We start from the raw sequence: 20,731 nt of genomic DNA on the forward strand, positions 1-20,731 counted from the left end.
GCTTTGTTTTAGTTCAGTTTAAATAATTAGCTTTTAAAGGGGGAAAGCCTGGTAAACCCCAAAGGCTTTTAGTTGGTACCCTTAAATATGAACAAATATATATTTATGGAATATATGGAAAAGATATACCATAAAAACACTAATCAAAGGAAAGCTAAGGTAGCTATACCTAAATAGACATTAAGGCAATAAGCATTACTAGAAATGAAGAGAAATTTCATAATAATAGAAGTCTCTCCAACAGAAAGTTATAATAATTCTATGTGTATATGTACCAAATAAACTAGCCCAAAAATGTCTAAGCAAAGTAGGCCCAGCTTATCCATGGTCACAAAGGGACTTAATAGACAACATCTGTTTAGCTTCCCTTGTACGACCAAAGTCTGGCACATATTAGATGCCCAGTAAATGATTAAAAGAGCAGTACTACAAACCAGGATGTCTATCTTATACCAATCCTGCAGAAATTACTAGTGCTTAAAACACTGCAAGTAAATTACTAGTGCTTAAAACATACACAGGTGCCAGGAGCCAGCACGGGAGATCCCACCCATGACAAGGTCATGCAGGACTCGAGGGACTCCCTGGGCTATCCCACCCATGACAAGGTCATGCGGGAGAGTCCTGATAAGCAAGGCCTCAGGACTCGACGGACCCCCTGGACCTGCTTGAGCATCTACCACAAAACCAGAATCTGTCTGTCTTACTATTTTATGTCTTTCACCAACTCTTCTGACATTAACAGGGGGCTGTCCCCGACCACCTTTCTCTGGAAAGTGTTAACTTAGGGCTTTAGTTAATAAGTCTCCTGGACAAGATAAGAGTGTTTCAGTTCAAACCCCCTGTTAGCATTCTAGCTTACTTGGCAGGTTCATCCAGACTCTTGCAACGTTGTTGAGCCAATGCTTGCTGCCAAGTTCTCAGATCCCTTATCCATTGTGTTCCTGGGAGTGCATATAGTCAGGATGTAGAAAAAACAAGCAGCAGCTTTAGCATTAGTAACATTAGACTTTGAGTTAATAAGTTCTTTCTTTGCTGTAACCCACTGAATCTTTGCTCCATAAAAATGTAACCCTGTACTTTAAGGGTGACGCAGCCTAGAAATTTAAGAAGAAACACTTCAAGGGAAAATTATTGTTCTGGCTGACCAACCTTTATCAAAAAGGGTCATAAAATATCAACAGGCCTCCGGGCCAGAAGATAATGTACAAAAAATAAGACTCTTGCAGGAAGGAACCTGATATCGATAAAAGTTAATACTGATGGAACGTTGAGTTGACTCTCATTTTTCACCTTGCTGTATGTACAACTCAGGGTATAAAAGCCCTCTCTGAAAATAAATTGAGGGGCCTTGCTCACTGAAGCTTGGTCACCCCATGTCATTCTTTCCTTATCTCTTTCTCTATCTTTCTTCATTCGCTGACGTCGTCCATCCTGAGGATATCCCTGGACTCTGCTGAGGCTGGACCTTGGTACACAGGGGCTTGTTATGTGATACAATGGTAAAGAATTTACCTGCCAATGCAGGAGATTCAGAAGACATGGGTTCGACCCCTGAATTAGAAAGATCCCCTGGAGTAGGAAATGGCAACCCGCCCTAGTATTCTTGCCTGAAAAATTCCATGGACAGAGAGGCCTGGCAGGCTACAGTTCACAGGGCTGTAAACAGTCAGATACGACTGAGCACACAGACACTTTCTTAAAACATATACAACACATATAAACAAAAACACAATGACCTAAAGAGTATAGGAATGTGTTCACGGGCATGATGGGCTTTGGATTCGTCTGTAAGTTGAGGAGTACCTCCTTGCTGGTTTAAGAATTATATAATAATATATGAAAAGTGTCCAGTATAGTGTCAGGCACTAAGTAAACACTCAGTGGGAGCAGTTAATATATGTAAGAAATATTGAAAATAATTCTGGAATAGCAGACAACAAATCTTCTAAAAATTAAAATCAGAAATGCCAGAAGGAAGAAGGGACAAAGAAGAAAAAGTGGCTGAGAATCAATAATTCAAGATACATATCAATAAAATAGAAAATAATAGCAAACTAAACTCAAAGAAAGCAGAATGAAAGAGTGGAAATCAATAAATTAGAAACCAAACCTACAACACAGAGGAGGAGATGGTTGGATGGCATCACCAACTCAATGGACATGAGTTTAGGTTGACTCCGGGAGATGGTGATGGACAGGGAGGCCTGGCATGCTGCAGTTCATGGGGTCGCAGAGTCGGACACAACTGAGCACAAAGAGTCGGACACGACTGAGCGACTGAACTGAACTGAAACCTATGAAGCTAAAAGTTACCTCTTTGAAAGAAAGAGCATATAATTCACAACCCCGTACTAAAACTAGCTGAGAAATAGAACACAAATTACCAGTATCAGGAATGGAAACAGAGACAATCTTGAAGATTGAAGACAATAAGACATTATCAGTTCAGCTCAGTTCAGTTCAGCTGCTCAGTCGTGTCCGACTCTTTGCGACCCCATGAACTGCAGCACACTAGGCCTCCCTGTCCATCACCAACTCCCGGAGTTCACCCAAACTCATGTCCATCTAGTCCGTGATGCCATCCAGCCATCTCATCCTCTGTCGTCCCCTTCTCCTCCTGCCCCCAATCCCTCCCAGCATCAGAGTCTTTTCCAATGAGTCACTCTTCGCATGAGGTGGCCAAAGTACTGTAGTTTCAGCTTTAGCATCATTCCTTCCAAAGAACACCCAGGGCTGATCTCCTTCAGAATGGACTGGCTGGATCTCCTTGTAGTCCAAGGGACTCTCAAGAGTCTTCTCCAACACCACAGTTCAAAAGCATCAATTCTTCGGCACTCAGCTTTCTTCACAGTCCAACTCTCACATCCATATATAACCACTGGAAAAACCATAGCCTTGACTAGACGGACCTTTGTTGGCAAAGTAATGTCTCTGCTTTTGAATATGCTATCTAGGTTGGTCATAACTTTCTTTCCAAGGAGTAAGCATCTTTTAGTTTCATGGCTTCAGTCACCATCTGCAGTGATTTTGGAGCCCAAAAAAATAAAGTCTGACACTGTTTCCACTGTTTCCCCATCTATTTCCCATGAAGTGATGGGACGAGATGCCATGATCTTATAATTACAATTTTATATACACAAAGTTAAAATATAAATTAAACAGTTAAATTCCTTGGAAAAATACAACTTGCCAAAACTGACACGAAATGAAATAGAAAATTTTAAGTACACATACAAACGGCTGCTTAGTTGTGAAAATACACAAATGCTACCAAGAAAGACAAACAAATGCTAAACTGCCTGTGATTATGAATGGCTTTGTGTTTTGCTTCCTGAGTTTTTTGGTTTCCTATTATGCACATGCTAACTTTTAAGAAATAAATGTTATTTTAAAAACATTTTAAAAAGATAATTTTAATTTAAATTTTTTTATTTGAATTCATAATTTAAAACCTTTTAAGTCAATGCTCAGAAAATTCTCTCAAATATTTAAGGAAGAAATAACACCAATCTTATACTAACTATTAAAGACTATTAAAAAAAAAAGGAACTACTTCTAGCATATCTTAGATTAAAAAATCTGACAAGGCTGTTGTTCCAAGAAAGGAAATTTGCCAGCCAGCCTCCTCCATGAATTTATATACAAAAAACCTATACAAAATACTAATAAATTAAATCAAACAATATATAAAATTAATATCTGATAGCCAAGTGTATTTTATTGCAGAAATGTAAGGTTGGTCTAACATTCAAAAATCAATCAGTGTAGGAATCCTCAAGGTTCAATGTGAAAGAATAAAAGAGAAGGATTCAGGATAGGGTTTTAAAAAACTGCCCCTTAAGGAGCCTTGTGGGAGCTGATTCACCATCATACCTCTGGCTTCCATACCTCTGGCTTCCATACCTCTGACTTCCATACCTCTCTTGAACCATATCAGCCTGACCTTTGAGAAGAAGTAAGAAGAGCCAAAGAAACCTCCCCAAAGCTTCCTAGTGTGTGGGCTCTGGGCTATTTTCTCCCTGGTGGAATGACTACCATCACTTCCCCCACTTCACCAGCCGCACTCAGAGCCCAAGGAGCCAGTCAGAACTGGATAGCTCTCTGAGAAACCATCACCTGGGCATAGTACGCTCACCTGAGGGATGGGGGCTGGCTCTCCTGCCGTTCGAACGCTCTCTCTGGCCTCTCCTGCATCTTCGGGACATTCCCATTGGACAGGGAGAACTTCGAGGCAATTCTGATGGCCTCCGAGCCACTGTCCACAGCTGGACTGTCTTCGGAAAGGTCTCTCCACCTGCCACTCCCCTTGGGGAGCACCCCTTTGCCTGGCAGGTGAGGCGGGCTGCCAGGCAAGGTTCTCTGCTTTTCCCAGGTCAGCTCGCTGAGCGGGCCCCGAGGGCTCCTAGGGGTGGAGGCAGTGCCGGAAGCTGGTCCCTCCAGAGGGGTGGGACAGGTGGGGGTGTGAGTAGAGAGCTCAGGCTCTTGTGGGCTCCCTTCCTTGTGAGGCTGGGTAGAGCTGCTCAAGGCTTGGGACTGCCTCAGCGAGCGTCTGCGGAGGGAATCCTGGAAGGGACAAGGACGAAAGCAGAGGTGAGGATCCCTTGGAGGGAGGTGGGAAATAACCTACTTCAAGACTATGCTGGTCCCTTCCCACCTTTCCCATCCTCAATTCCTTCTCTTAAAACTCTACCTACCCTCTGAGGAGACTCTCGGGGGCCCCACTTATCCCATGCTTTCACAGCACCCCACGAGCATAAACCCCAGGAGCATGCCTCAGCCTCCTCCCACACCCCTTACAGACAGCTCCAGGGTCAGACGTGTTCTAATTCCTGAATCACCACCTGCTATGTCCCCTGTGACAAGTCACTGAACTTCTTAGTTCCTCACTTGCCCTTCCTGTAATCTAATCTGTCTACAATCTGCTGTCTGTAATTTCTAAACCCCAAAACCTCTAAAAAATGAACATTTCTGTTGGAATCCTATGGCAAATTCTTTTTAATTGTTATGAAGTTACTTGTAGTCTTTTTTTTTTTTTCCCCACCATACCACGGGGCTTGGGGTATCGTAGCTTCCTGACCCGGGATCAAACCCAGGCCCTCAGCAGTGAAAGTGAGGAACCTTAACCACTGGATTGTCAGGGAATTCCCTTGTGGTCTTTTTTCAAGCATGAATATTCATATGTTTTGTGGCAGATATGTTTTGTTTACGGGATGCTACACCAAATCCTACTTCAGGCGTTCTGTGGTACGTGGTTTATGCACAGTATTTCCTTTCTGAAGTTTAAAAAAAAAAATCTAAATTACAAAGCACATTTGGCCCAAAGGTTTTGGATAAAGGATTGGGGACCTGCATTGCTGACTTCCCACAAGACCACGGTGAGGGCTAAAGGAGAGACCCAGACCCATGTACGGCAGTAGCACAGAGCCAACCCCTCAAAGCAGCCAGCAAATGTTATAACACCACTGCTTAGTATCATTGCCCCTGTCCCCATGCAGGGACATACTCATGGCCCTACCCTTTCCTGCCAGTAGACCAAGTGATGGAGGCCGTTATTCCTTCCTCTCTGGTGTCCCCAGAGCTTCCCAGTTCAGTGACCTATACCTAGTAAGCAATCAAGTCTTGCTCACTTTCCAAATGCAGGAACTTCAGAGGAGTCAACTGAAGTGTCCTCTCTATCAATCATTAACCAGTGAAATGGGAACTCATGTTGTTACCCATCTGAGGTGGAGGAGTAGAGGGAGGGGACAAAAATACACCTGCTGAGCTTTTTCTGGACCTCTCAGCAATTCCAGAAATAATCCTGAGCCAAATGATAAAGCCTGTGCCAAAAAAAGAACATCTAATTCTGTCCTGTTCCCACCCAGTGGAAATTACTAGGCACCATAAACCTCCTCCGAAAGCCACCCAGGGCATTCCTTGCCACAGAGCAAAGAAAACATTAGTCATTGTTCCCAAGGAGACCCAAACTTCCGGCCAAGGGCAGGGAACCCAGCCTCTTACTCATCCTTCAAAAGTGCAGAGCTGACCTAGCAGTAAAAAATGATGCAATACCTAGCAAAGCTTGCTCTTCTCTCTTATATGGCCAAAGCACTCAAAAACCCACAGAACACCTTCCAGAAAACCTGGGGAAAGGCCACCTTAGTGTCCCTTCACCAGATTCAGATACCCCAGGGGAAAAGAACACCTCAGAGGAGAACTGCTTTCTTCTTTGGGAAGGAGTCTGTGGCAATCTCTCAGTAGCAAAGCAGGTCCAAGCCCTCACCCTCACACCTCAGTACTGAAGGGGACTGAACTGCACAGACTTGATGATTCGAAAGTCATGGTAGGCAGGCCCTGCCTGGTGGTCCAGTGGCTAAGACTCTGAGCTCCCAGTGCAGGGGACCCAGGTTCAATTCTTGGTCAGGGAACTAGATCCCACATGCCACAACTAAAGATCCCTCATGCCACAGTGAAAATCGAAGATCCCTTGTGCCGCAACAAAGACCCGGCACTGCCAAACAAATAAATACATATAAAAAAAGCAAGTCATGTTACGATAGGACCCTAACATTCATCTGGTCCACCAGTTCTCAAAGTATAGCCCATCAACCTTAGGGGTCCATGCCCAAACCCTTTCAGAGAGCTCAAAACTATTTTCGTTATAATAATAAGATTTGATGTGCGTTCTTCACTGTGTTGATGTTTGCAGTGATGATCCAAAAGCACTGGTGGGAAAACCTCCTGGGCCTTCAGCACGAACCAAGGCAGAGGCACCAAACTATACCAGTGCTCGAGGTATTCCACCGCACTTACAATAAAAATGCTAATTTCACTTAAGAATGTCTGTGCTGATGCACAGAAAACGTTAATTGCATCCGATCCTGATCCTGTGTTAGACATCTCTTTAACAGTCTGTGTGACAGAGTAGGAGGTATAAATAAACATTGTGCAGGATGCAGATGATGAAGGCTGTGACTAGGCAAAGCCCTATATGCAGCCATCTGAGTTGTGAGCTGAACTGGCTACTGTTTTTCATGGAACCACGGACAGATGAACTACGGTTAATTCAGACAGATATTTGGCAGGCATTTTCTTGAAAATAAATTGAACTCAAGGGAAACAAATTATATATTGTTGCCAGTGATCAAATACAAGTTACCTTAAAAATCAGAATTTGGAGAAACATGTTTGCCATTATGAACTTGAGGGCTTCTCGATACTTAAAAACTTTCTGATGAGTTGAGTGATGACATTAACAAATGTGATTTTTTATATGGTTTCTTGTATAATGAAATGTGTCAACATTCAGAGGATATATAACTTCATAAAACAATAACTTTCACGTGACCAATGCATCATGTTACTAAGCCACACAGTGGTAAAAGATTCATTCAAAGTGCAAGACAAACCAATGAAAACCAATAACACAAAAAAAGTTCATTGGGATGGTTTCAGATTCCACATTAAGAAACAACTTATCTAGCTTTGATGTACAAGTAAAGAATACCCCTAGTTTTCTGAAAAGACAATGAAGAAACTTTTCCCTTTTCCAACTGCATGACCATCTCTGAGCCATAAAATTCCAGATCTCAAAGGGGTCTTGGAGACCTGGGTCTAACAAATAAGACCATGGCCAAGAGGCCATGTCCAAAAGACCTTTGAAGACCTTGTCCGAAAACCTCACAAGATGTAGGCAGGGGCGGAGAGAGGGTCCACTGCTTTTTGCCTTTAATTCCAGATGAACTGGGAGAACAGTGCTGGCCCCTGAAGCCTCGCCTGCGTGCACACACGCTACTCCGAGAGTGGGGTGACCAGCGTGGACACAGATGACCTGTTTTTTGGTTTGCTTAGGCGCCCTGATTCGACTGACACCACACTATGAGTTTGGTGTTTGATTTTCCTTTGTTGTTCTGTTTCTCTTTTGTTTCACAAACACCTTTTACATTCATTCTCTCCTTTGCTTTAGTTTCCCACCTGACAGGAGCCTACAGTCGCCTCTTTAAGGGAGACTATAAAACATTGGTGTTAAATTTTTAGAACATTTTTAAAGCAAAACCAAACTATAAGGATTGAGATTTCTTTTCCTCTTTTCACTATCATGTTTTTAAAAATAATAAGTACGTTCTCTAGACTTGGCTGGGTCCCCCACTCCTGAACTGCAAAGATAAACCTAGGTCCATGTGTTCTCACTCGGCAAAGGAACACAGAACCATGGTAACTACCTGCTTGATAAGACGGGTAAACTGAGGGCAGGGAAGGTGACGAGACCATGGCCCCAGGAGCTGGCAGTAGAGCTAGGGACTGATAAAAGGCCCCTTATTCTTGCCCATCCCACGATATATATCCTCCCTTCTGGAGCTGTCTTGTGGGGCACCCTAAATAAACCCAGGCACCCCTTAAGCCATGCCTGTCCTCAATTTCCATGCTCACAGCATCAAGCTCAAGCATCATAGCTCATAGTTCATAGCTCATAGCTCATCATGCTCATAGCTCAAGCATCAGGCCCACCTGTGGGGAGCTGGCAATGGGCCCGGCCATCATGCCTCGGACAATCAGGCCAGACTTTGGCCTGACCTTCTCTCCCATCCTCTTCGTGTCCAAGGAAGGCTCTGACATTGGAAGCTTGTCCATCTTCTCCCAAGCAGAAGCCACAGGGGGCCTTTCACCTGGGACTGTCTTTATGGGCCTACTTTTGTGCGAGGACCTTTTGGATGATACAAAATGACCAAGTACATCCCCATCAAGACTGTCGTGTCTGCAAAAAAGGGATATTTCCATTAAAACAGTCCTCAAAGGAAATCGCTAGCAATAATAATAAATTGCACAGTCCATAGGCACTCACAGTAAGCCCATTCACAAATCTGTGGTGGTTTCTAACCAGCTTTATCATTAAAGGTAAGGAAAAGAAAAGACTTCTGTATCTGGGCAGGTCTGGCCTACAAAATGAGGCCAGAAACAACAAAATCAGGGTTGATGACTGATGATAGGATTCCTTGAACTGTCAACATAAAGAGCATCCTTGTTTCTTTCAGACCCAGTGATTAAGGAGAACTGTCGCCCTTCAATACAATAGTTCCCCACCCCACCCCACCTATAGTATATATAGGGTTACTTACTAACCAGGGTTCTGGGCATTTATTGGGGGGTTTGGAATGTATCCCCCATGGATAAGGGGGAGGATTGTATAGTCTTGAAAGGGGTGGAGCCTCATTACTGCACACTATTGAAGGTGGTGGATGGAGACCTTTGGCAAACTTGGTGTTCCCAGTTAAAGTTCGGCAAAGTTAGGCATGGAAACAGCTTCTCTTCCTGGGTTGCTTGGCATTGAGAGAGAGAAAGAGTAAGAAGGAAAGATGGTGCATGTGTATGTGTGTGTATGTTTAAGAGAGTAAGAGAGCAGGACTTCCCTGTTGGCTCAGTGGCTACGATTCCACACTCCCAATCCAGGGGGCCCAAGTTTGATCCCCAGCTGGGGAACTAGATCCCACATGCTGCAACAAAGATCGAAGATTCTCATGCCACAGATAAGACCCAGTTCAGTTGAGTTCAGTTCAGTCGCTCAGTCGTGTTGGACTCTTTGTGACCCCATGAACCGCAGCACACCAGGCCTTCCTGTCCATCATCAACTCCCGGAGTCCACCCAAGCCCATGTCCATCTAGTCAATGATGCCATCCAACCATCTCATCCTCCGTCGTCCCCTTCTCCTCCTGCCCTCAATCTTTCCCAGCATCAGGGTCTTTTCCAATGAGTCAGCTCTTCACATCAGGTGGCCAAAGTATTAGAGTTTCAGCCTCAACATCAGTCCTTCCAATGAACACTCAGGCCTGAACTCTTTAGGATGGACTGGTTGGATTTCCTTGCAGTCCCAGGGACTCTTAAGAGTCTTCTCCAACACCACAGTTCAAAAGTATCAATTCTTCGGTGCTCAGCTTTCTTTATAGTCCAACTCTCACATCCACACATGACCACTGGAAAAACCATAGCCTTGACTAGACGGACCTTTGTTGGCAAAGTGACGTCTCTGCTTTTTAATATGCTGTCGAGGTTGGTCATAACTTTCCTTCCAATGAGTAAGCGTCTTTCAATTTCATTGCTGCAATCGTCATCTGCAGTGATTTTGGAGCCCAGAAAAATAAAGTCAGGCACTGTTTCCACTGTTTGCCCATCTATCTGCCATGAAGTGATGACACCAGATGCCATGATCTTAGTTTTCTGAATGTTGAGCTTTAAGCCAACTTTTTCACTCTCCTCTTTCACTTTCATCAAGAGGCCCTTTAGTTCTTCTTCACTTTCTGCCATAATGGTGGTGTCATCTGCCTATCTGAGGTTATTGATATTTCTCCCGGCAATCTTGATTCCAGCTTGTGCTTCCTCCAGCCCAGCGTTTCTCATGATGTACTCTCAGTTCAGTTCAGTTCAGTTCAGTCGCTCAGTCGTGTCCGACTCTGCGACCCCACGAATTGCAGCATGCCAGGCCTCCCTGTCCATCACCAACTCCCGGAGTTCACTCAGATTCATGTCCATCGAGTCAGTGATGCCATCCAGCCATCTCATCCTCTGTCATCCCCTTCTCCTCCTGCCCCCAATCCCTCCCAGTATCAGAGTCTTTTCCAATGAGTCAACTCTTCACATGAGGTAGCCAAAGTACTGGAGTTTCAGCTTTAGCATCATTCCTTCCAAAGAAATCCCAGGGTTGATCTCCTTGAGAATGGACTGGTTGGATCTCCTTGCAGTCCAAGGGAATCTCAAGAGTCTTCTCCAACACCACAGTTCAAAAGCATCTGCATATAAGTTAAACAAGCAGGGTGACAATATACAGCCTTGACGTACTCCTTTTCCTATTTGGAACCAGTCTGTTGTTCCATGTCCAGTTCTAACTGTTGCTTCCTGACCTGCATACAGGTTTCTCAAGAGGCAGGTCAGGTGGTCTGGTATGCCCATCTCTTTCAGAACTTTCCACAGTGTAACCAAATAAATAAATACATAGCTTTTTTAAAGAATGTCGCTTCATTTTTCCTGAGTTCTAAAAGGCCTTATTTTTCAGATATTTTCATCTCTTCAGTGTTCCATGGCCTTTCAGAATTCTATACTCCTGTCTTTAAGAAAATGCAAACAAAGGAAGTCCTTGAACCTTCTGAATCAGGGAAATTAAATTACACATTTTGAATCATAAGTATCCTCCATCACAAAGTGGTCCATTCCCAGGGCCTCTAGAGAAAAATAACCATGCTCTATAACAGGGATTCTGAAAACGTAGAGTGTGGGAGGCTGAGTGACCAGCCTCCTGAAGATGTTCACACCCTAAACCCTGGAACCTGTGAATATGTTACCTTACACGGGAAAAGAAAGGGACTTTGCAGACATGATTATGTTAAGACTCTTGAGATGAAAAGGGAGGGGATAAATGTTACACACAAGTGACTCATGATGTTGTACAGAGGAAACTAACACGATGTTGTAAAGCAATTATATTCCGGTAAAAAATAAATAAAAAGAATCTTGAGATGGGCATATTACCATAGATTGACTGGGTGGGCCCAGTGCAATCACAGGGCTCCTTCTTAGAGGGAGACAGGAGGATGAGTCAGTAGTAGGAGGTGTGGCAACAGAAGCAGGGGTTGTAGTGATGTGCTCTGAAGACAGAGGGAAAGGCTGCAAGCCAAGGAATGGAGGCAGCCTCCAGAATTCAAAAAAGGGGAGGAAACAGATTCTCCCCACAAAGTTTCAGATTCAGTCCTCCTGACACCTTGCCATTAGCCCAGTGAGACCAATTTTGGACTTCTGACCTCAATCGTAAGGTAATAAATTGGTGTCACTTTAGGACATCGTGACGGTTCAGTTTTGTAGGTCAACTTGTTTAGGCTATACTCCCCAAGTGTTTGCTCAAACACTAGTCTAGATGTTGCTATGAAGATATTGTTTAGATGTGATTAATATCTACAATCAGCTGCTTAAGTAAAGGATATCACTCTAGATAATATAGGTGGGCTTCATTTAATCAGTTGACGACCTTAAGAACAAAAACAAAAGTTTCCCAAAGAAGTAATTCTGCCTCAAGACCATAACACAGAAAACCTGCCTGAGCTTCCAGCATACTAGTCTGCCACACAGATTTCAGACTTGCCAGCCCCTACAACCACAGAAACCAATTCCTTAAACTAAATCTTTATTTAAATACATAACATTTATACACACATATATTTATACATGTGTGCTAAGTCACGTCAGTAGTGTGTGACTCTTTTAGACTTCGTAGACTGTAGCTCTCCAGGCTCCTCTGTCCATAGGATTCTCCAGGCAAGAAAACTGGAGGATGGTTGTCATGCCACCCTCCAGGGGATCGTCCCAACTCAGGGACTGAACCGCATTTCTTAGTGTCTGCTGCATTGGCAGGCGAGTTCTCCGCCACTAGCAGCACCTGGGAAGCCAATGTATATTTACACCTATACACATTTATATACCCTGTTGGCTCCTGCCAGTCGTGTTTCTCTGGAGAATCTGAGTTTAAATTACAGCCACTATTACAGCCACTGAGTTTATCATAATTTGTTACAGAAGAAATAAGAAACTAATCCACAGTATAAATGAGAAGAGGTACCTGGCTTTGCTTATCTCTGACAATGGTGTTCTCCAACTCTCATCTTCATCTGTGAGGTGGTATATGTCTACCAGAGTGGTCTCTGAGCTTCTCAATGGTAAATTGTTACTTTTCTTTGGTACTGAGAGTTCAGGGATTGGTGTTTCTTGAGTGACGCTGTTACCAATATTCCCAAAGTGATCCAGAAAGTATCTGGTAATGAGTTCAAGGTTTGTTTTTAGAGGGTTTTCCTTCGCCTATCATTGGAAGAAAAAAAATCCTTAATTTATTTACAGCTTTAGAGGAAGGGTGGGAAAAGCAGCCACTGAAATTCTTTGACATAGTTTATCAACTTCTTACTCATCCATACATTCTCTCAGCAAACACTCACTAACTACTTATTATATGTCCAGTTCTGTGTTAGGTAGCAACAGGGATGAAATAAAACCAATACCTTCAAAGAACTAGCATCCAATGCATGAGATAGGAGACTCAGTGAACAAATGTAATAAAATGTGATATGAACAGAGGCATACCTAATCAAATTTCTTCTTGGTTTCTTTCATCTGGAAATAAATTTATAAAATATATATCCTTTCATTCAAAAAACAATTCAGTCTTTATGATCACTAACTCTACCAGTTTATAAACATTTGGGACCTGCATGATTTCTTAGTTTGTATATAATGTGTGTGTGTGTGTGTGTGCTAAGTCACCAGTCTTGTCCAACTCTTTGCGACCCTATGGATTGTAGCCTGCCAGGCTCCTCTGTCCATGGCATTCTCCAGGCAAAATACTGGCGTGGGTTGCCATGCCCTCCTCCAGGGAATCTTCCCATGGAGGATCTAACCCTGACCGAGGATCTAACCCTCGTCTACTGTGGCTCCTGCCCTGCAGGCAGGTTCTTTACCACGGAGCCACCTGGGAAGCCCCTTCTTAGCTTGTGCACTCTACATCTAACACTGGACACAAGAAACGACAGAGACAAACAGCAGAAGGTTAGTGCAAGAGCACAGAGAGGCAGTCAGGATTGACTCAGTTTATGTCCCAATCTTTAAAAAAGATAAAATGAAACTCTTTGGTAGTAGATTTTGGAAACAAGTAGTATCAGTACTCCCTTACCCTGACAGCACTAAATATTACCTTTGAAGGTTTTTTTAAAAGACAAATTATCGGGCCTTGCTGAGTCTTACTAAACCAGAATTGCCAAGATTAGAACACTGATTCCTTTTAGAAGTTCTCCTAAGTAATTTGCACAGAGTTATCCAAGCTGGTCTCAGGAGCTAAACCATGTGTCAGTCAGCACCCCACCTGCCGGGTAACATTCAGGCCCTTCAGAAAGGCAGCCAGGCATGGTGGTGAGTTTGCAGTCAGAGTGATAAAGTGCCTGATAAAGAGCCTGACACAGAGGGAACCCTTGGGTGTATCCAGTCTCCCCCTTACTATTTCCCTGACCTATGCAGTAGAACTCTGGGACCAAGACCCACAGGTTATGACCAAACTCAACAGAATTATCAGGCAGTCAAAATCAGGGGACAGTTTTATTTTTTAGAATAGGACCTGAACTATTTCGTCTAAGTCTAAATGAAACTTACAAGGAAGAGAGTTGGAGGGCTGGGGACGTTACATAATTTACTTCAACCTTCTTATTTTCCTTGCAGTATGAAAGATTTGGGGCCCTAAATACCTGAATTATACATTGTGGTTTTTTGTATCATTTTGCTCATAAAGATACAGCCTTTATATGAATCTAGATACCATTTTTCAAAACTGTAGTTTTATATAGGTATTTTATCTATGGCACATTAAAGGGGGAAAACAAATTACTAGAATTAACATTAAATCGCAGGGCTTTCCCAGAATCACTCTAGTTTTGAGCTGAGTGAACGTGAAAATTGTGATGACATAGATAGATTAATGAGTATATTATTTTCCTGTAAAATATAAGCTCCAATTTATTGTATAACAGCTAATAACTACTGGATAAATCAAATAATCAGGAGCTGACTATGGCTCAGATCATGAACTCCTTATTGCCAAATTCAGACTTAAGTTGAAGAAAGTGGGGAAAACTACTAGACCATTCAGGTATGACCTAAATTAAGTCCCTTATGACTATACAGTGGAAGTGAGAAATAGATTTAAGGGACTAGATCTGATAGAGTGCCTGATGAACTATGGACGGGTCAGGTGGTCTGGTATGCCCATCTCTTTCAGAATTTTCCACAGTTTATTGTGATCCACACAGTCAAAGGCTTTGGCATAGTCAATAACGCAGAAATAGATGTTATACAGGAGACAGGAAATAAGACCATCCCCATGGAAAAGAAATGCAAAAAAGCAAAATCGCTGTCTGGGAGGCCTTACAAATAACTGAGAAAAGAAGAGAAGTGAAAAGCAAGCAGAAAAGGAAAGATATAAGCATCTGAATGCAGAGATCCAAAGAATAGCAAGGAGAGATAAGAAAGCCTTCCTCAGCGATCAATGCAAAGAAATAGAGGAAAACAACAGAATGGGGAAGACTAGAGATCTTTTCAAGAAAATTAGAAATACCAAGGGAACATTTCATGTAAAGATGGGCTCAATAAAGGACAGAAATGGTAGGGACCTAACAGAAGCAGAAGATATTAAGAAGAGGTGGCAAGAATACACAGAAGAACCGTACAAAAAAAGTCTTCACAACCCAGACAATCACGATGGTGTGATCACTTATCTAGAGCCAGACATCCTGGAATGTGCAGTCAAGTGGGCCTTAGGAACCATCACTACAAACAAAGCTAGTGGAGGTGATGGAATTCCAGTTGAGCTATTTCAAATCCTAAAAGATGATGCTGTGAAAGTGCTGCACTTTGCACATGTCAGCAAATTTGGAAAACTCAGCAGTGGCCACAGGACTGGAAAAGGTCAGTTTTCATTCCAATCCCAAAGAAAGGCAATGCCAAAGAATGCTCAAACTACCGCACAATTGCACTCATCTCACACACTAGTAAAGTAATGCTCAAAATTCTCCAAGCCAGGCTTCAGCAATATGTGGACCGTGAACTTTCAGATGTTCAAGCTGGTTTTAGAAAAGGCAGAGGAACCAGAGATCAAATTGCCAACATCCATTGGATCATCAAAAAAGCAAGAAAGTTCCAGAAAAACATCTATTTCTGCGTTATTGACTATGCCAAAGCTTTTGACTGTGTGGATCACAATAAACTGTGGAAAATTCTGAAAGAGATGGCCATACCAGACCACCTGACCTGCCTCTTGAGAAACCTGTATGCAGGTCAGGAAGCAACAGTTAGAACTGGACATGGAACAACAGACTGGTTCCAGATAGGAAAAGCAGTACGTCAAGGCTGTATACTGTCACCCTGCTTATTTAACTTATATGCAGAGTACATCATGAGAAATGCTGGGCTGGAAGAAGCACAAGCTGGAATCAAGATTGCTGGGAGAAATATCAATAACCTCAGATAGGCAGATGACACCACCATTATGGCAGAAAGTGAAGAAGAACTAAAGGGCCTCTTGATGAAAGTGAAAGAGGAGAGTGAAAAAGTTGGCTTAAAGCTCAACATCCAGAAACCTAAGATCATGGCATCCGGTCCCATCACTTCATGGCAGATAGATGGGCAAACAGTGGAAACAGTGACAGACTTTTATTTTTCTGGGCTCCAAAATCACTGCAGACGGTGATTGCAGCCATGAAATTAAAAGACACTTACTCCTTGGAAGGACGGTTTTGACCAACCTAGACAGCATATTAAAAATCAGAGACATTATTTTGCCAACAAAGGTCTGTCTAGTCAAGGCTATGGTTTTTCCAGTGGTCATGTATGGATGTGAGAGTTGTACTATAAAGAATGCTGAGTGCTGAAGAATTGATACTTTTGAACTGTGGTGTTGGAGAAGACTCTTAAGAGTCCCTGGGACTGCAAGGAGATCCAACCAGTCCATCCTAAAGAAGATCAGTCCTGGGTATTCATTGGAAGACTTATGTTGAAGCTGAAACTCCAATACTTTGGCCACCTGATGCAAAGAACTGACTCATTTGAAAAGACCCTGATGCTGGGAAACATTGAGGGCAGGAGGAGAAGGGGACGACAGAGGATGAGGTGGTTGGATGGCATCACCGACTCGATGGACATGGGTTTGGGTGGACTCCGGGAGTTGGTGATAGACAGGGACGCCTGGCGTGCTGTGGTTCATGGGGTCCCAAAGAGTCAGACACGACTGAGAGACTGAACTGAACTGAACTGAACTGAACTGAATGAAAATATCTTAAGGATCTTAAGATAATAGCTACCTTAGGAAGACCATACTACAGTGAAGAAATAAAAATAACTTGAACGACAAAGATGCTTCTGGGAAGTTAAGTAAAGGTGCATTTTTACAAAAATCTCACTGTGCCCCAATGGTTAACTGAATTTTCTGCTTAACTGTCTCACTCTCTCTGGAAAAAAATCTTTGTAAAATATACAATCCACTCTCCTGCCTTGTAAGAGAGCTGGTGGAGGACTGCTGAGTGTCTGCTACCTACAGGACTTCAACCAAGTAGGTACAGGAGATGGAGGGGCCCGCGTGTCACCACAGGACTCAGAACATGAAGGTCTTTCCAGGGCTTCTGGAAAGACTTCACCTGGCTGCCACTCGTGATAAATGCTGAACAATATGTCCATGAGGTTCTTTCCACCTCTGACACTATGCCCTCCCACAAGGCAACATCTGCTGGAGAGCCCATTCTTGAATCTGTCAACTACAAATTGGTGCTTGCTAAGGGCATTTGCTGTCTGCCTCTGTGGAGATTGACTCCTGTGCTGCTGAAGTTCTTGGCACACCCTGAGGGAGTTCAGGATGGAGAGTGAGGCGTTCTGTGCTCCAGGGAAACTGGTGGAACAAGTCTTAAGACAGTTTTCAGGAACTGATATTTTCAGGATAGTAGTAGTTATAGTAGTTTGTCGCTCAGTCGTGTCCGACTCTTTGCGACCCCACGGACTGTAGCCTACCAGGCTCCTCCCTCCATGGGATTCTCCAGGCAAGAGTACTGGAGTGGGTTGCCATTTCCTTCTCCAGGGGATCTTCCCGACCCAGGGATCGAACCCGGGTCTCCTGCGTTGCAGGCGGATGCTTTAACCTCTGAGCCACCCTGAAATATTTTTAGGAACTGATTTCAGGATCCTAATCCTTGTACCTCCTCATACCTAGAAAAGCATTAAAACCCTTCATGATGACATCAGCTCCTTGTGACAAGCACAAAATCTCTTGCAAAGTAAGCACTTGTTTACACTGAACTCCTAACATATTGCCCTTTCCCCACTACGTCTTTCGGAGAAGGCGATGGCACCCCACTCCAGTACTCTTGCCTGGAAAATCCCATGGACGGAGGAGCCTGGGGGGCTGCAGTCCATGGGGTCGCTAGGAGTCGGACACGACTGAGCGACTTCACTTTCACTTTTCACTTTCATGCATTGGAGAAGGAAATGGCAACCCGCTCCAGTGTTCTTGCCTGGAGAATCCCAGGGACGGGGGAGCCTGGTGGGCTGCCGTCTATGGGGTCGCACAGAGTCGGACACGACTGAAGCGACTTAGCAGCGGCAGCAGCACTGCTTCTTTGGCACAGTCTCTCAGAGCTGTCTGAGGTACTGCCTCCCAGGCTGCAGTGATCACTTTGCCCCATATAAAACTTAACTCACAACTCTCACACTGTGCATCATTTTTGGTCGACAAGTCAAATCATAAGATTCTCTCTTCTAACAGAAAGAGCAAGTAATTCAGGATGGTAGTTTTATTCATTCATTCATAAATACACACTGACTATTTACTACATCTTCAAGCATCATGGTGAAGTATGGTGATACAACCAGTATCCTGGAGCGTCCAGAGTAGTGCAGGAGGCAGACTCTAAGCAAACACCCACACAAATATTCTATTATAAGCGTAATAAGCACAACAGAAGAAAACCAGGCAGTGTCCTGAAGGCTTGTAACAGACGGTGTGGGGATCGAGGAGGGGGATCAAGTAAGCACCCCCATCACCACCCAAGGAGGTACTTGTTCCATTTGCTATCTCAACTTCAACATATCTGGGTTAGCTGAACCCAAACCCCCCATCTGCCTGAATTAAATGTATTACTCCGACCTGAAGAAGGAAAACCACTCCTTCTTCAGGAGGCAAAGAATGGAAAATTTTAGCATAACTGAATGCTGTATTCTTCAGTACAGTCTTACTAAAAATAGTCTCTCGGGAAAGGAAGGAACACAGGGAATAATTGTTAACAGGCTCAGGCCGGGGTGCAAAAATGAGCCCCATACGGTGCTTGTGTGCTCTGACAGTGGGGTGGGGCAGACAGAAGCTAGAAACCCAGCACACAGTCGGGATTTGTCTGTTTCTCCCTAACTACCGGTGCGGCAAGCCTCTAGCCACTGGTCTCTGGTGACCTGGCAGGGCTCGTGAGTACCCTGACATTGCCAAAATCCATTCCAGAACTCCCCACCACACTTGGAAAGCATGTACCTTGTTCTCCTTGTAGAGAAATTCAAGATGCAAAACCTTTCGGAGATCGTTTCTGCTGTTTATGCTGAGATCGGAGCGTGGGCGTTCCTGGTCCATGGTCACAGACGTCTTCTTTAAGCCCTGAGGGAAGTACTCCAAATCACTATTTATCATTTTAAATCTAAACCTTCCCAGCTCTGACGACAACAAAAAGGCTGTTAATGTTCATTACCGTCATCTTCTCCCACCTTCCTCACAGTGTATTGGGAGGACTGAAAACTGACTTAAGAATTTACTCTTATGTAACTTTCACACTTGACATCATCTTCATAATTATTACTCCAAATCTTACAGCCACCCTGTGGGCAGAACTCAGGCTGAAGCTGTCAGCACATTTTAGAGACAAAGAAAGTGAAATCCAGGTAACTGTCTCGCTGCCCACCACTGGCTCAGGAGCTCAGGGTTTGGCTTAGATTTGGGGCCATGGGATATGAAGCTTTAAAAATAAACAGGAGGAAACACATAAGCAAAAGGCCAACAGTCATTCCCTTCTTTTTGCAAATGGGACGCCAGGGTTGATTTGTCCAGCATAACAGAGTGGACTCACATAGCTGGAGATCTGACCATCCCAGACTGTGAGGAGGTGACACCAGGACCCAGACTCACAGGAAGCACGTGGTGAGCGTCTGCTGTGTCCCAGTGCAGCTGCTTTCCATCCTCCAGCCCTGAAATCCCAAAAGGCCCAGCCCTTGGGGCCCCTTAAGAGTCTGGCTCCTTCTTTTGAAAAAACCACAGCAGCTGCAGCCTGCCTACCTCCCCAGACAGTGATGATCACTGAAAGGCAGAAGAATGGGAGATGCCTCACACGCAGATCAGCCTGGCACTAAGGGAGCCCCTTGCTCTTGATGGATCCAGACCCCAGTGTGAGTCAGGCTTCAGTGGCTCCCGCAGGCTTTGTGTTCAGAATTTTGCAGAGGCTCTCAGTGCTGCGAAAACAAGAAAAAAGCTGCTGCCTTCCATGAGCTGGGCCAAGAAGAATTTGTGAAACGACATGTGCATGCAACCTTGAACCAAAGAGAATAAAAAGGAAGTTTCTAGTCAGCTATTTACGGACCATCATCCATGTGCTCACTCCTGTTTTCCAGTTTCCCCATCTGTGAAATGAAAGGAACAAGCCACGGGTCCACCAGTTTGTCTGCTGGAGGCAGAAGAGGGAAAAGACCAAAGTCCTGACCCTCATAGAGCTCACCCAAACGACAAGTACAAAGGCCTTGTGGCAGCTACACGGAGGCCAGTATAGCTAGAGTCATATAACTAGGGGAAAGTGGCAGGAAATAAAAGTCAGAGAGGTTGCCCAGAGCTTGCTAAGCAAAGGCCTTGTTGGCTTTTGTGAAATGGGAAGCCTATTGGAGGACTGGGAAAAAAAGGAGCATTCTGAACTAACATATTTGCAAAGGACTGCTTGGCTTCTAGGTTGAGGACAGACTGTATGGGACAGGGGATTAAGCATTAAGACCAGGAGGCTATAGAACAATTCACATGAAAGATGGAGGTGGCTTGGACCAGGGTAGTTGTAGCAGAAGTGGAAATAAGTAGTTACATTCTTTATGTGCTCTGATGGTAAAGCCCACAAGTGTACAGATGGACTGCATTCAGGCTGCACAAGAAGGAAAGAGCCAGGAATGGTTCTA

The 20,731-nt window shown here is 44.0% G+C and overlaps 1 protein-coding gene across 1 annotated transcript in view; it reads right to left on the reverse strand.

The window, feature by feature from the left end:
* The window catches only part of MINDY4 (MINDY lysine 48 deubiquitinase 4), a 118,246-nt gene that overhangs the window by 93,113 nt on the left and 4,402 nt on the right, over positions 1-20,731 (reverse strand). The window contains exons 2-5 of the mRNA XM_068973121.1: positions 19,062-19,181; positions 12,582-12,817; positions 8,491-8,737; positions 4,139-4,566 (exon numbers count right to left, since the gene is read on the reverse strand). Of these exons, the coding sequence (XP_068829222.1) occupies positions 4,139-4,566; positions 8,491-8,737; positions 12,582-12,817; positions 19,062-19,181 (1,031 nt within the window). The remainder of the gene's footprint in view (positions 1-4,138; positions 4,567-8,490; positions 8,738-12,581; positions 12,818-19,061; positions 19,182-20,731) is intronic.

Source organism: Capricornis sumatraensis, chromosome 5 (assembly GCF_032405125.1).
Source record: "Capricornis sumatraensis isolate serow.1 chromosome 5, serow.2, whole genome shotgun sequence".
NCBI lineage: Eukaryota > Metazoa > Chordata > Mammalia > Artiodactyla > Bovidae > Capricornis > Capricornis sumatraensis.